This window comes from Pleurodeles waltl, chromosome 4_1 (genome assembly GCF_031143425.1).
Source record: "Pleurodeles waltl isolate 20211129_DDA chromosome 4_1, aPleWal1.hap1.20221129, whole genome shotgun sequence".
NCBI lineage: Eukaryota > Metazoa > Chordata > Amphibia > Caudata > Salamandridae > Pleurodeles > Pleurodeles waltl.
Window position 1 is genome coordinate 734,981,147 of NC_090442.1, and position 14,145 is coordinate 734,995,291.

The 14,145-nt window shown below is 44.5% G+C and overlaps 1 protein-coding gene across 2 annotated transcripts in view; it reads left to right on the forward strand.

Moving 5' to 3' along the window:
- Positions 1-14,145, forward strand: part of COPG2 (COPI coat complex subunit gamma 2) — a 297,572-nt gene that overhangs the window by 205,384 nt on the left and 78,043 nt on the right. For both annotated transcript variants that reach the window (XM_069229321.1, XM_069229320.1), the window contains 2 exons: positions 4,158-4,223; positions 4,970-5,109. In XM_069229321.1, coding sequence (XP_069085422.1) covers positions 4,158-4,223; positions 4,970-5,109 — 206 coding nt within the window. The remainder of the gene's footprint in view (positions 1-4,157; positions 4,224-4,969; positions 5,110-14,145) is intronic.

Sequence of the window (14,145 nt, forward strand, 5' to 3'; positions counted from 1 at the left end):
AAAAGGTCAGTAAGCACCAAACTATTCACTTCAGATCCTGAGCTCAGAACAAGTCCATGTCATGTGCAAATGCAATAAATATATTTACACTATAAGAGACCAAACAGGGTAACTATCTGCTGCTGAGCAATGAAGAAAGAGGCAGTGGGAGCCTCGTCAGGCACTGTATAATATGGATTTTGATTGGTTGTTTCGGCCTACTATTTTTCCTTCGCTATCTGGGACATGCAGTTGTGGGTTTATGATGAAGTGGTATGCTGTTTAAAATAAAGCGAAGAAAGAAGGCATAATCTTCGCCTCCGGTTCTGACTTAGAGTTCAATTTGACTGGTAATTGTTTGTACCCAAAACACTTTCTGCGTCATTTTTGGCTGCAACAATCAGTATAATATAGACCATTTTAGCCAGGCAAATGTGTTTATCCATATTCCAGAACTGTTAAATGACATCCCATAATCTGGCTTTTTCTTGCTGTGGTTGCATCAAGCAGTATGGTTCACCCACTCGCTTTGCTAAATAAAATATGTTTATCAGTGATCTTATTTAATTTTTTAATTGCCCATTTGTCACGTGCCTTTTTATGGTTTTTAGAAATTGTTTGAATGTTTACCTGTAATAGTGTTTTTTTTTCATTTTATTTTGCCTGGCAGTGCAATACAGTTTTATTTTAAAATAAATTAATGAAATTTACAATGAACATTTATTACAATAGAATGAGTTTTAAAAACAAATAAATACCTTGTTAAGATGTGTAAATACCGAAAGATTCAAAAAGTTCACTACATTTGTGCAAGCAGTCATTAATGAACAACTATGGGGCATATTTATACTCCGTTTGTGCCGGAATTGCGTCGTTTTTTTTGACGCAATTTCGACGCAAAACTAACTCCATATTTATACTTTGGCGTTAGACGCATCTAGCGCCAAAGTCCATGGAGTTAGCGTCATTTTTTAGCGTGGACACCTACTTTGCGTTAATTATATGCAAGGTAGGCGTTCCCGTCTAAAAAAATCGACTCCGAGGCATGTGCGTCGGATTTATACTCCCGGGCAAAATTCACGCCCGGGAGTGGGCGGGTCAAAAAAAATGACGTACGGCCGCTTTTGCGCCGTTTTTTTAGCGCCTGCAAAAGGCAGGCGTTAAGGGACCTGTGGGCTCTGAAGGAGCCCAGAGGTGCCCTCCCATGCCCCCAGGGACACCCCCTGTCACCCTTGCCCACCCCAGGAGGACACCCAAGGCTGGAGGGACCCATCCCAGGGACATTAAGGTAAGTTCAGGTAAGTGTTTTTTTTCATTTTTTTTTGTGGCATAGGGGGGCCTGATTTGTGCCCCCCTACATGCCACTATGCCCAATGACCATGCCCAGGGGACAGAAGTCCCCTGGGCATGGCCATTGGGCAAGGGGGCATGACTCCTGTCTTTGCTAAGACAGGAGTCATTTCTATGGGGGTTGGGAGTCGAAATAAATGGCGCAAATCGGGTTGAGGCGAAAAAATTGCCTCAACCTGACTTGCCCCATTTCTTGACGCCCAAGCCCCATATCCCCCTACGCCGGCGCTGCCTGGTGTACGTCGTTTTTTTATACGCACACCAAGCAGCGCCGGCGGCTAACGCCGGCTAACGTCATTGATTAAATACGGCGCCCGCATGGTGCTTCAGAATGGCGTTAGCCGGCGCTATTTTTTTTTACGCAAAACTGCGTTAGCGCAGTTTTGCGTCAAAAAGTATAAATATGGCCCTTTAAGACTTAATTAGAGCAATACCGCTTTCTTATTGCTTGTTCCACTAAGAGTAATTAGCAACAGAGGGTCGAATACTAAGACATGCTAGCGTGTGCCTTTATTTAGACTCCACCAGCGGTAGCATGTAGAGCCTATTTACCCTTCCTACACAGGCGGCATTATTTTGCAGCGGCCTGCATGGATTTCTTTTCATTGGCAGCCTTCTGCGTTTGTTGCATTATTTCCGAACAGGGTTGGAGACTATTGCAGTGCCAAGTGGCCATCTTGTCTCAGACATTTCCAGCTACAGAGACATGATATATAATTAGTTATCATTTCTCTGTAGCTCGAAATGTCTGAGGCAAGAGCTGGCCACCTTGCACTGCAGTAGTCTCCAATCCTGTACGGCATGTCGAGTCATGTAAAAAAACATTTAATCATGTTAAATAATACAGTAAAATTGTTCAGGTAACGGTTCATATTTTTTCAATAATGTGCATAATAGATCAGTCGATAAACGGGATTGAACCTGCAGTGCAAGATAAATCATTTCTGTGTATGCAAATGTTGTTTTGAGATGCTCTTGCTAATACTTTGGACTTTAGTGCAGGTTGTTTCTTGAGGTTGTTTCATGCATCTCATGCCTGCAAGAGCATCGAAAGGGGTGGGTACCTAGAGATATTGCGAGCCCTTCTGCTTCGTTTGTATTGCTAGTCTTTACTGTTAGAGTATCAAACTGGCAGTTCAGTAACAAGGGTATAGTTTGTCTTGTTGCCGAGCTTGTAGTCAGGCGTTCTCCATCCCTTTCAAGAACACTCGTGATGTTAGAACTTTCAACCCCAAGACTGCAGTTTCATTTTATATTTTTAGGACAGACAGGTTGTCTCTTTGCTTGTCTCGCTGCAGATTCAGGATCCTTGCGAGGGTTAGTACAGTTTTTTTTCCGTGATTGTTTTTGCAGTTTCTTAATTCCTAGGGTCGTTGGGCCTAAAGAAATCCCCCCAGATTTATACGTACTACTCGGTTGCTGGTGGGCTACTTAAATGAACTCTGAGATCTGCCCGGTGCTTAGATGCAAATTATTTTTTTATGTGCCCAGTTTCTTTGTATTGTTTATCTACCTTGAGCTTGATAAACGGTTTTCATATGTGTAAGTTTAGGGATTGCAAGGATACTGTCAGCTGGTCAATGATGTCTTCAATAAAGAGTGTAAGTGTGTGATTTGATTACGAGCATCTACACTTGTAAACTCCTAGGTACCACGCATTTGTACAAACTCGAGGTGTTTGCGTAATGTTGTCATGCAGTGTTTGCCTCAAATTTAAGAGGTTGCTTGCTTTCTGAGCTGTTAACGGGCATTTCAGGGACTATTTTTCTGTAATGTAATTCTCTTTCTCAATGGAGCGGACAAGAGCTAAACTTCTATTAAACCAGTGACCCGATGTATTACTACTCAAAGTGACAGTTACACCATAATGTTTGCCAATTGAACTTGTGATTTGACAAATTGAAGTCAAGTCAACACAGGACTCAAATCTGGTTTATTTAAACCTCATGGGAGAGGTTTTTTTTGTTCACGTTATTTATTACCATATTTTGTACTGCGACCTAAAAAAATCTGTTATTGCAGCACTATACAAATGGCATCCGAGAATATACTTCCAAACGGTAGAGAGACAGAGAACATAATGGCTGAAAATAAATGGTGACAAATGTAGGTATGGCAGAACAGTCCATGTTCCAACTAGTATCTCTGATTCATCTGAACAAAAATGTTTAAAAGTCTTCTAGTAAATTAGGGGCTTTCGATCAGCCCTCGTAGTCCATTGGCCTGTTCAGCGGTCATTTACATTTTGCCTCTTACCCTAGAACACAGCATGGGGCAATGGGTCAGCCTACTTTAGCTGTTGGCTCTCTTGCCTTGTAAATAAGCAATATGTCTGATCACATGTGAATCTGCCTAAAAACTGAAGTGCACTTCAGTGCCAGAGATGGTTAGCCAATACTTTACCTTGTCAATGCTTAGCCAATACTTTACCTTGTCAATGCTTGTTTTGTCCCATTCTTTATACTTAATCTTGTATCCATCTTTATGTTTGAACTCTTATCTTCAGGTTACGGTAATTCAAATCTATTAGTACATTTTCTTTGAATCAATAAAAATTAAAACTAAATTGATTTTTTGTAATTTAACCTTTTTATTGTAAGCACATAGCCACCATGTTGAGGTGGCAACGTGTTTTCCTTTTTTTACTTGTTTTTTTGTGGTATGCATACTTAAAGTAAAAAACTCTAACATCCACTTGCCGAGGCCAGACCTGTCGACTTGTCAGTGCTTGTTTTTCTGTCTATAAAGCATATTTACTGTTGCAGTACATGGTCCTCCACTAAGCAAGTTATTAATGTAGGTAAATTAACAAACCTCTTTCATTGCAGAAATGACTCCTGTTGTCAGTAAGCAGCATGAGAAAATTACTCCAGCCCGTCAAGATATATTTCAAGGTGGGTGAAAAATAGCTTCTAAAAATAGAGCTTCTCATAAACCAATTTCCTGAGACCAACATATTTGTATGCCATCTACATAAGAATGTGATTTTTAAGTTATGAAATTCAGTGAGAACTCCGGACTGGAAGTGTGTTCTAGTAACAGCTGCTCTTCTGGCACACCTGGGTGTAATGATCTGACCAGGGTTTGAGTAGGGCTACGCATAGACTACTTTGTGAAGTTGCTGCATCTAACATTTGAAGACTAGGACTTTTAAACTTTGTATGATATACTGTGCCATGAATGGGAGTTCAAGGCAAATGACTGTAGCTTGTTGAGGTGGCATACCACTCCTGCCCACATATTTCTAAGTGTACTTGTGTACCAGCTATGGAAAGTCAAAGGGTATGATTGGAGCATGCGTGGACATACAACACTACATCCTAATCTGGGAAGGGCCTCTTGGAGTATTTTTGGAATTAGAGCTTTGGTGCGCAAGTGGTGAAAGTGAAGACAATTGGCAACTTTGGCCACACAGCATTTATGCCCTCACAGCTCCTTGGTTTTAGACAGGGCAGAATTATAGTGTGCTATGTAAAAGGGAGAATAAGGACAAGTTGTTTTTACATTTACTGCAAACAGCACACTGGAAGCTCCATTGTGTAAATCCTGTATAATTGTGTCCTAGCAACTCTTACTCTCGTCTGAGTCCATAATATCTTCGTGAACCGTTGACCTGAGCATTTTTAATGTTTCTTTCCAGAGCAATTGGCTGCCATTCCAGAGTTTAAGAATTTAGGCCCGTTGTTCAAGTCTTCTGAGTCTGTGCAGCTGACAGAGCCTGAAACTGAATATTTTGTCTGCTGTATCAAGCATGTGTTCACAGACCACATCGTTTTCCAGGTAAGTCAGACAGACCTTTCTCTGGTCTGTGACATGCCTCAGACCAGCTAACAATGTATTGATATTTTTATGGCATGCATGTTGTAGATACAAATACTTTGCATACTCCTGCCATCTAATGTTTGGCACAGATATTTGCAGGGTCTTTTTTTCCTGTAAGATGTTTTGAGTTACAGGATGCCGCATCACTCCACCCTTAGCCCAAAATACACAAGGGCAAACACAATTCTCCTCAAATTGTTTTTTTTTTTGCCATCTGTTTCGGACGTTCTCGGACTGACAGAACATTTGATGCCATTCCTTGAAGATTTGGTTCCCTCATTAGAAGAATTCAGTACTAGTGCAGCAACCACAGTTTGTACTCCTATTCGGTCACCTTCGCATCAACACAGCTGTTGATATCCAGGACTTACTGAGGATGACTGCACTTGGGGGATTATTCAGTACAAAATGACTTACCACTTCTGCCCAAAATGTAACTCTAAATTCCTCATGTCTGAACAAGCATCGTGTGTGCAACCTCTGCTTGTTTCCTGAGCATGAGGAGTCGAGCCATTTGGCGTGCAGAAAGACCATCCGGCACCAGCACAAAAAATGTTGGGAACACCAGAAGATGCAACACCAAGGATACCCGATACACTGGACATATTTGGAACACATCAGTGGAGGGGGAGAGGAGCCAAGTTTTCAGGTATCGAGCCAGCGCAGAGTGAACCAAGCCCAGAGATTCTGTCCTCAAATGCCTCTAAGGCAAGCAGAACTTCCCAGAAAAGGCCCCTCTTTTTCACTCACACTCACTCAAGGATCATCCCTCCAGAGATGAGCCTCATAAATACCCCCATGTTGAGGCTGACCCATGCTCCTGAGGGAGTCTGTCATCCAGCCGCAAATAAGCCATAGGAGGCACTGATCTATGGGCCTAGCTCTGAGCCCCCTCAACACAGAGACCCTCCCAGCCCACCACTGCAGTCTTTGACGCTTAGGCCCCACTCATCACCACACCTTCTTTACCACATGCTCCACCACTGTAATCTCATCTTCTCACACCTTTTTGCTGTCACAGCTCTCATCACAATCAGACCACTCTGACTCAGAGAAGGGGAGGTTTGTATGTAAGCCAGACAATCCCCATCATTACTCTGTTCCACCAGGAAACCGGGATGATCCAGGGGAAGATTTCCATGCAGATCCCCAGGATGATACAGACATTGACCCCCACACTATTAAAGGTTTTCACCTCAACCCCACATGCACCACCCATATTAATACCCCCACCCCCCCCTCCACATCTCCCCCAGAGGACACCACTGTCTGCCACAAAATAATACAGATCACAATGCACCACCACAAGGTAAAACTGCATGTCTTCTAGCAAACGCACAATATTATTTCTTAGTGGAGGCCCTCTCAGTACTGAGAGATTTGTACAGTACCTATCAATGCTGAGGAATATGCGAAAATATACCACTGAATTTTTATTTTTAAACCAGTCAAGGTTCCTGTGGTCACCCCATTGGTCGAAAAGAATTAAAGCTGCCATAGATGACTGAATCTACTTTGATGCAGAGCCAAGAAGAGGACCTAAGTGCAGGTATCAGGAGATGCTCCTCTCCCAGATAAAGAAAGCAAGAACATCAATGCAGCTGAGCAATAGGTGGCAGCTGTCCAGTGTAGGACTGGCAGTTTTATTGGACTGATGTCCAGCTATGATTATCATGCTGGGAACAAATGGAAACTGGGCCAGGAGCTAGTATTGGAAGGAAAGGCTATTTCCAGTGGCAATATTGGGTTTACCCTGGACTCGGCTAACACTGCCTCTTGAGAGGTCGACACTAGCATTGTGGCACAGACTGGCTGTCGATCTTGGGCTTCACGCCAGATGTACAACAACATCTTATCAGTGTCCTGTTTGGCATGAAGCATCTGTTTTGAGCCGCTAGTTGACTTGCAGCTTAAAGATCAAGAAGGGCATTGAGATTGCCAAGGGCATTGCCCCAACAGACTCCAATACTGAGGCCTGTCACCAGTAAGTAGCAGGTGAGAGGAGGCTGTAAACTATTAGCTCCTATCTGAAGGCAAAGTACATGCAGGAATTCAAGTCCTTCGGAAGAGGTGGTTACTGTGGCAATGGCCGAGACAAGGGTAAGCGTGGCTCCAATGGGGAAGTCTCTACTTCTAAATAGTGACTTGCCCACATTCCCATAATCCCTCAACACCAGTCAATAGAAGGTTGAGACTCTTTCGTATATGCTGGATGAAAAAGTCTTGGATGAGTGGGTGCTCTGTGCTACAGTGGGAGTACTGCCTGGAGTTCCAGGCGGCCAAGCATACCATTGTGTTGCCATGTAGTGAGTCACAACTGTTTACTTCTGTCATAGGAAGACGTAAAAACACTCCTAACCAAAGGTGCCATCAAGCTAGTGCCCCCCTCAACAATAGGAGTGAAAGAGTCTGCTTCCTGATCCTCATTAAAGATCATACTCTATAGCCTGTCCTATATCCCAAGCCCTTGAACTACTGCATCCATTCAGAACACTTCAACATGACTTCGCTTCAGGATGCCATTCCGTTGCCCTGCACAGAGGATCACATTGCGACTCTCAGTCCCAAGGATGCACACATCCACATCCCCATACATCCGACACATCACCGCTACCTGTGCTTTGTAGCAAGTATATAACACTACCAATGTAAAGCTCTACCCTGCAGGGAAGAAGGCAGCAAGTATGACCTTTTTGGGGAACATTCCCATGGCAGACACTTGTAAAGTTGTTGCCTGGTCAATACCACACATGTTTATCATGCTGTGCGGCTATTCTTTTCCGGCAATAGGCATTAGTTAGCCAGTCTTGAAAACACTGTTTCAGACATCTGCATCATCTGCCCATCGAGCCACCCCTTAGGCAAAGTACTGCTTTACAGCTAATGCAAAGCAGGTGTATCTACAGCAACACATGCTACAAATAGAAAATGTTACTTATCCTGTAACCATTTGTTTGTGGTTTGTAGTGCTGTAGATTCACATGCACCCTTCCTCCTCGCTGGAGACAAGGGAAGATGCAAAATGTTTTCATCTGAGTCCCTCCGCAGTACAAAGTTCATATTTTCTGTCCTATTTCATTCCACACCACTGACCGTACTCTTCCCCTGGTTAATAAACACAATCCAAGTTGGAGTCTTTGTCCTGGTGCATTATGGGCTAAGGGAGGAGACTCAAACTATCTTGCAAATCTAAACTTCTTCATAGAAAAACCACAGGTCCGTACCCAGCACTAAATGGCAGGAGTATCCAAAGCTTGTGATGCTACAACACTACAAGCTACTAACAGATGGTTAGTAACATTTTCCATATTCTTAAATCTAATGTCTTGATAGAGCAGTGAGTGTGAATGTTTGCATGTTTACTGCATAACTGGTGTCAAATTTTAGCATACTTGCTTACCACATTCTTTTGTTGTAACCCTGTCATTCTCCACCAATGAGTGCTCCGGTGACCATTGTCTTCCCTAATTACCCCAGCTGAAATGGGGAACATCTGTGGTATGCTCTGTGTAAAAGAGGTATTGGAAGATGGCATGTGCCCAGAGCAGAAAAATCAGAACATTGCATTTTAAAGTTCTTTTGGGTAACTAACACAGGTGATAAAAAAACTAAACAACAACAAATGTATTTTTTCAGTTGTACAGTGTAGTTTAAGTCACTCATGGTAGGCCAGATTATCAAACTGATGAAAGTTCGACATGTTCTACAAAATAATAGAAACCTACAGAGGTAGGTTTCTGACTTTCATGAGGTTTGTAAATTATCACAGGAACTCTCCAACTTTGCAAAATGTAATTCTGGATTTTCCACAAGGTGTATAATTTATATGAATAAAGGATAAATTAACCTTTATAAGCTCTCTCGTGCTCCTTTGCTCTCATTCTTCTCTCCATGTCTTCTCCCTTTCACCACTCCCTAGGAATATCTTTTGTCCTGTGGAGGCACCTTTCCAGCAGCTTGTTCCCTATTTTGTGGTTGTAAGAAATTGGGCTACTTGTTGGGGGCGAGGGGTGTCAACCATACTTGAGGAGGAACCACAACCCTCGTCGGGGTGAAGTCTCAAGCAAACCCTAACTTAATCTGTGCTCAGTCCTCTGGTACCTTAGCACAGTGCAGTCTGGCATACCTTAGAAGCAAGGTGTAAGGTATTTGTGCAACATTTTAAATAGTAATAACGCGAAAACACAACACAAGAACCATCTCACACCAGATTAGAAAAATATAGTAAATTGTAATAAATAAGACAAGACCACAGCAACAGAAATCCAATCAGTAGAAAAGGACATATGCAATTTTAAAGATTATGGTGGAAATAGTGCCAAAATGCACAAAACGCCAACTGTGTATATCTTGTCGCGCTGGACCTGGAAAAAGTAGCATATTCAGGTTGACCGTGATGGAGTGCGAGTTGGCAACAGGGACTTACTTAGGCCCACTGAACAAGAGTCTTCACTCCTGGTTGAGCATTGCAAGGTCTTGACTCGAGGATGCGTTGTGCAGCCAAGGCAGTGTGATTAGCTGTGAGGCTGCAGTGCCATGTCCTACTTTTACGTTTAGGCACTCAACGAGGGTGCTTGCAATACGAAGTCCTGCTTTGAGGATATGTTGTGCACCCGCTGGTTCCTAAGAAGTGCTGGTAAACTCCTGCTAATAAAGGCTACTGGTTGGTCTAGGCCGTACTCATTTACTGTGCTAAGACAACCCCTCTGCCATGCTCCGAAGCATATGTCTGCACAATAAACTCCTTAGAGAAATCGGGATCCTAAGAGTACTGATGCTGTACATGTGGCCTCCTTGACAATGTCAAAGGCTTTCAGGATGGCCTCTGGCTTCTTGGAAGTCAGCTCTGTTAAGGAGGCAACAATGGTGCAATATCCCTTAACAAACCTCTTATAGTATCCTGTGAGGCCCAGGAAGGCCCTCACCACAGTCTGTGTTTTAGTTAGTTGCCAAGCCAGGATAGTCTCAATCCTGGCCTGGAGGAGCTGCCCTTTGCCCCACCCACCTTGTGGCCCAGATATACCACAGAATCTTGACCAATTTTGCACTTACTGGTCTTGACTGGCAGGCCTGTTGACTGCATGGCCTTCAGCTCCTCGTGGAGGTGGTATCGGTGTTCCTCCCAGTTGGAGCTGAAGACGGCTATGTTGTGTAAGTAGGCTGCACAGAATGCTGCCTTCCCAGCTAGGTCCCTGCTGATCAACCTCTTAAAATTGGCAGGGCCATTCTTTAAGCTAAAGGGCATCACTGTAAACTGGAAGTGGCCCTCTTGGATTGAGGATGCAAACCTCTCTTTTGCCCCCTCAGTCAGAGCAATCTGGCAGTACCCTGATGTAAGATCTGAGACACTTGGCAGCACCCACCCTGCCTGTCTGTGAGCCCATCATCTTGTGGGATAGGGTGTGCGTCAATCTTAGTGATGCATTTGAGTCCTCAGTAGTACCCACAGAACCGGAGTTCTGGAGTGGTGCCTGATTGGGCAGCCTTGGATAATAGCACTACGAGGCTGGAACCAGGACTGGTGGAAAGCTCAATCACCCCTAATGCCTTCATCTTGTAGACCTCCTCCTTGATACTGGCCCTCACCTGATCCAACAGCTTGTAAATTTTTATTTTTGACATCCATACTGTCCCTAGTATCTATGTCATATTTACACATATGTGCAAGCTCAGGGGTGAGGGAGAACAGAGAGAACAGCTCCACTAACTGGTGAGAATCACTCTGCTGTTCTGGGGTCAGAGTGGGGGAGAGGTTAACACCTTCTACTGACCCATCGTGCTCTTGGGTAGAGAGCAGTTAAAGGAGAGGTTCACTCTCCTCTTCTACCTCTTCTGTCACCAGGAGCATGTTAACTTTAAACCTCTCAAAGTGAGTCTTGAGGTTGTTAATGTGGAGCCCACTTAAAAGGTTCCTAGGGGTCTTAAGATCGTCCAGGTAGGTAGACTTCCCCTTCTGTTGTTTCACCTCATATGGGCCTTTCCAGAGGTCCTGGAGAGCACTGGGTTCCACATACTACATAACCACACCCTTTGATGCTGACACTCTACCAGAGTGGCCTTCTGGTCATACTAGAGCTTCAGTACCTCCAGACTGGCCTCAAGATTTTCCTGTTTCTTTTTCCAGAAGCACTACATCTGATTGCGGAGTGCCAGTATATAGTGGTCTACACCTTGAGGATATTTCCTGGGAGCTTGGTCTCCTCATTCTCTTACAATGCTGATAGGTCCCCAAACAGGGCGGCCTAGAGGTGTTCCAAGGAGCAAAACACACCTCCCCCTTCTGTGGCACTTCTCTATAGGCAAATAGCAGGCATGGCAGGAGGATGTCTCACTTTTGCCTCATAGGCTCAGGTAGGCCCATTATCATGCCTTTAATGGTCTTAGTAAATCTCTCCATAAGCCATGTTCATTTGGGGTTGATAAGGTATGTAGAACTTATAAGTCACTCCATCCTCATCTCACATGGACTTCCGGTATGTGGACGTGAAGTTAGTGCCTCTGCCAGACACTAACTCTTTGGGGAATCCCACGCAGGTAAAATCCCGATCCGAGCCCTAGCTGCCGTAGGTGTAGTCACTGACGTCAAAGTAATGGCTTCTGGGTAGCAGGTGGCGTCTTCCACCAAGACTAGGATGAACCTGTTGCCAAAAGCTGTCTTGGAGTAACAATGTCGAAGCCCATCCACTCAAGTGTTCCAACAACAGATAATGGGGTCAGGGGAGCCTTGAGGTATGACCCTGACTTCCCTTTAGCCTGGCAGGTGGGAAAGTACCTGCAGAATGCATCTGAGGCCATCTTCATCCGGGGTCAATAGAAGTGGACCCCAAGTCTGGCAAAGGACTTTTCTTTCCCCAGATGACCTGCCAGGGGAATTACGTGAGCTAAACCTAGTAAGAAGGCCCTGTAACACTGAGGGACCACCAGCACACAGGCGGTCCCAGATCCAGGAACCTTAGCTCACTGTAAATGAGGTCATTCTCCAAAAAGATAAGGAGATCTCCAGAGATGTCACCTGCTGCTTGAGCCTCAGGTTGCCACCTCAAGCCCTTCAGAGAGATATGAAACCCTACTCAAGAAGCAACCTCAGCCAAGGCAATGCGAGGTCCGCATCGGATATGTGTCACGCAGCGTCTTTCCAGGGAGCTACAAGACGGCAATGCGAGGTCATGCGTTGTCATTGAGGAGGCCGCCAGTGAGGGGGCACTAACTAGTTCCAAAGAAGTTGCTGGGCTTGCGATGCAAAGTCCTGCATCATTATCAAGGCTGCAGTCAATGATGGGTTTGCGATGCGAGGGCCTGTGTCGTAAATGCGTCGCATAGTGGTGGTTCTGATGAGGCTGCAGGCTGTGATGCGAAGTCCTGGCGCCGAAAAAGTCCACACAGCAGGGGAGGTGCATTGGTTCTGCTAGTTCCACAGATGGGCTGGCAGAGCAGCTTCAGGTTTAATTCCAGGGGTCCAGGATGTGGGTGGCACTACTTGGCAAGGTAGGATTCACAGTGGCAGAGTCCAGGTGCTGTTTACTTGAGTTTAGCCCTTGGAATCACACTGGTGTTCCTGGGTATGGTTTGCAAGTCCAGTTCGTCTTGTACAGGCAAGAGGGCAGCGGGTCAGCACAGCAGGCAACGGTCTTTCAGGGCAGCAGTCCAGCAGAGTGGCAGTCCTCACAGGTGCACAGCGGTCCTTCTTCCTGGCAGTCTTCCACAGGTCCAAAAGTGTACTGGAGAGTTGGTGTCTGAGGTCCAAAATATATACCTTGTGTCTTCTTCTTTGAAGTAGGAGAAACAAACTGGAGGGTTCCCTTTGAAATGCTCAGATTCCCTGCATCCTCTGCCTGGCTCCGGACTAACTATAGGGGGTATGCAATCCTTTGTGCGACGGCAGGGCACTGCCTATTCAGGTGTAAATACGGCTCTGCCCAGCTCCGCCCTCCCATCCTACCAGTGATAGCCCATACAGAAACACCTAAGCTCTCTATTGTGTGTGGCTGTCTAGGAGGAAAACACAAAGACCAACTGCCCACTACACCCAGTTGTGTGACCCAGAGACAGGCTGTAAGCACTAAAAGGCTTAGGCAGGAAAATGCCAACTTTCTAAAAGTGGTATTTTCAAAATTGTAATATTAAATCTGGCTTTACTATAAAAGGGGACTTTTCATTACAATTCCAAAGATACCAATCCTGAACTGTTTAACTGCTGACATTTGGAACTAACAGCTCATTAAATGTTGTAAGGTAAGTATTAAGCAGTAAGTATTATCTGTGGGAGAAACAGGCCCTTTAGAAGTGAAAAACAAGTTAAAGAGTTTTTCACTACCAAGACATGTCAAATTTAAAAGTACATGTCCTACTTTTTAGTCGTATTGTACACTGCCCTGTGAGCTGCTTAGGGCCTACCTTGGGTTTATTTTGTTAGGTCTAAAACTGAACCCAGAGACTGCAATGGCAGGTCTGAGACAGGTTTGCAAGGTTACCTAAGTGGGTGGCACAAGTGCTGGAGGTCCTGGGTACATGTAGTACCCCTTTACTAAGGACTTGTAGGTAAATTAAATATGGGAAATGGGGACCAGCCAATGTTCCGTGTTTTAAGGAGTGAGCTCACACATTTTAGCACTGGTTAGCAGTGGTAAAGTTCACAGAGTCCTAAGGCCAACAAAAAAAAGATCAGAAAAATATGAAGGAGTAAGGCAAAAGGTTTTGGGGAAGACCATCCTAAGGCTGCGTGGTCTAACATTGGTGCATTCTTTTGCTACATCTTCATAAAATATTGAGATGTCTCTCCACTTTTCCACCTTGGATACGTATTTATCCTGTTCTTTCATAGGGATGATGGGAACGTAGATGCCAAATCTATAGTTCACAACTAATTGAGAATGTCCATGGGCATGCTGTTTTTAGGGTTTTCATGACACTTTATTGAGTAGCTGCTAATGACGTCCCTGCATACCCTTTCTTCTTCCATGTCCGCCCTTCCCAGATCCTTTGCCCCTAGAATGG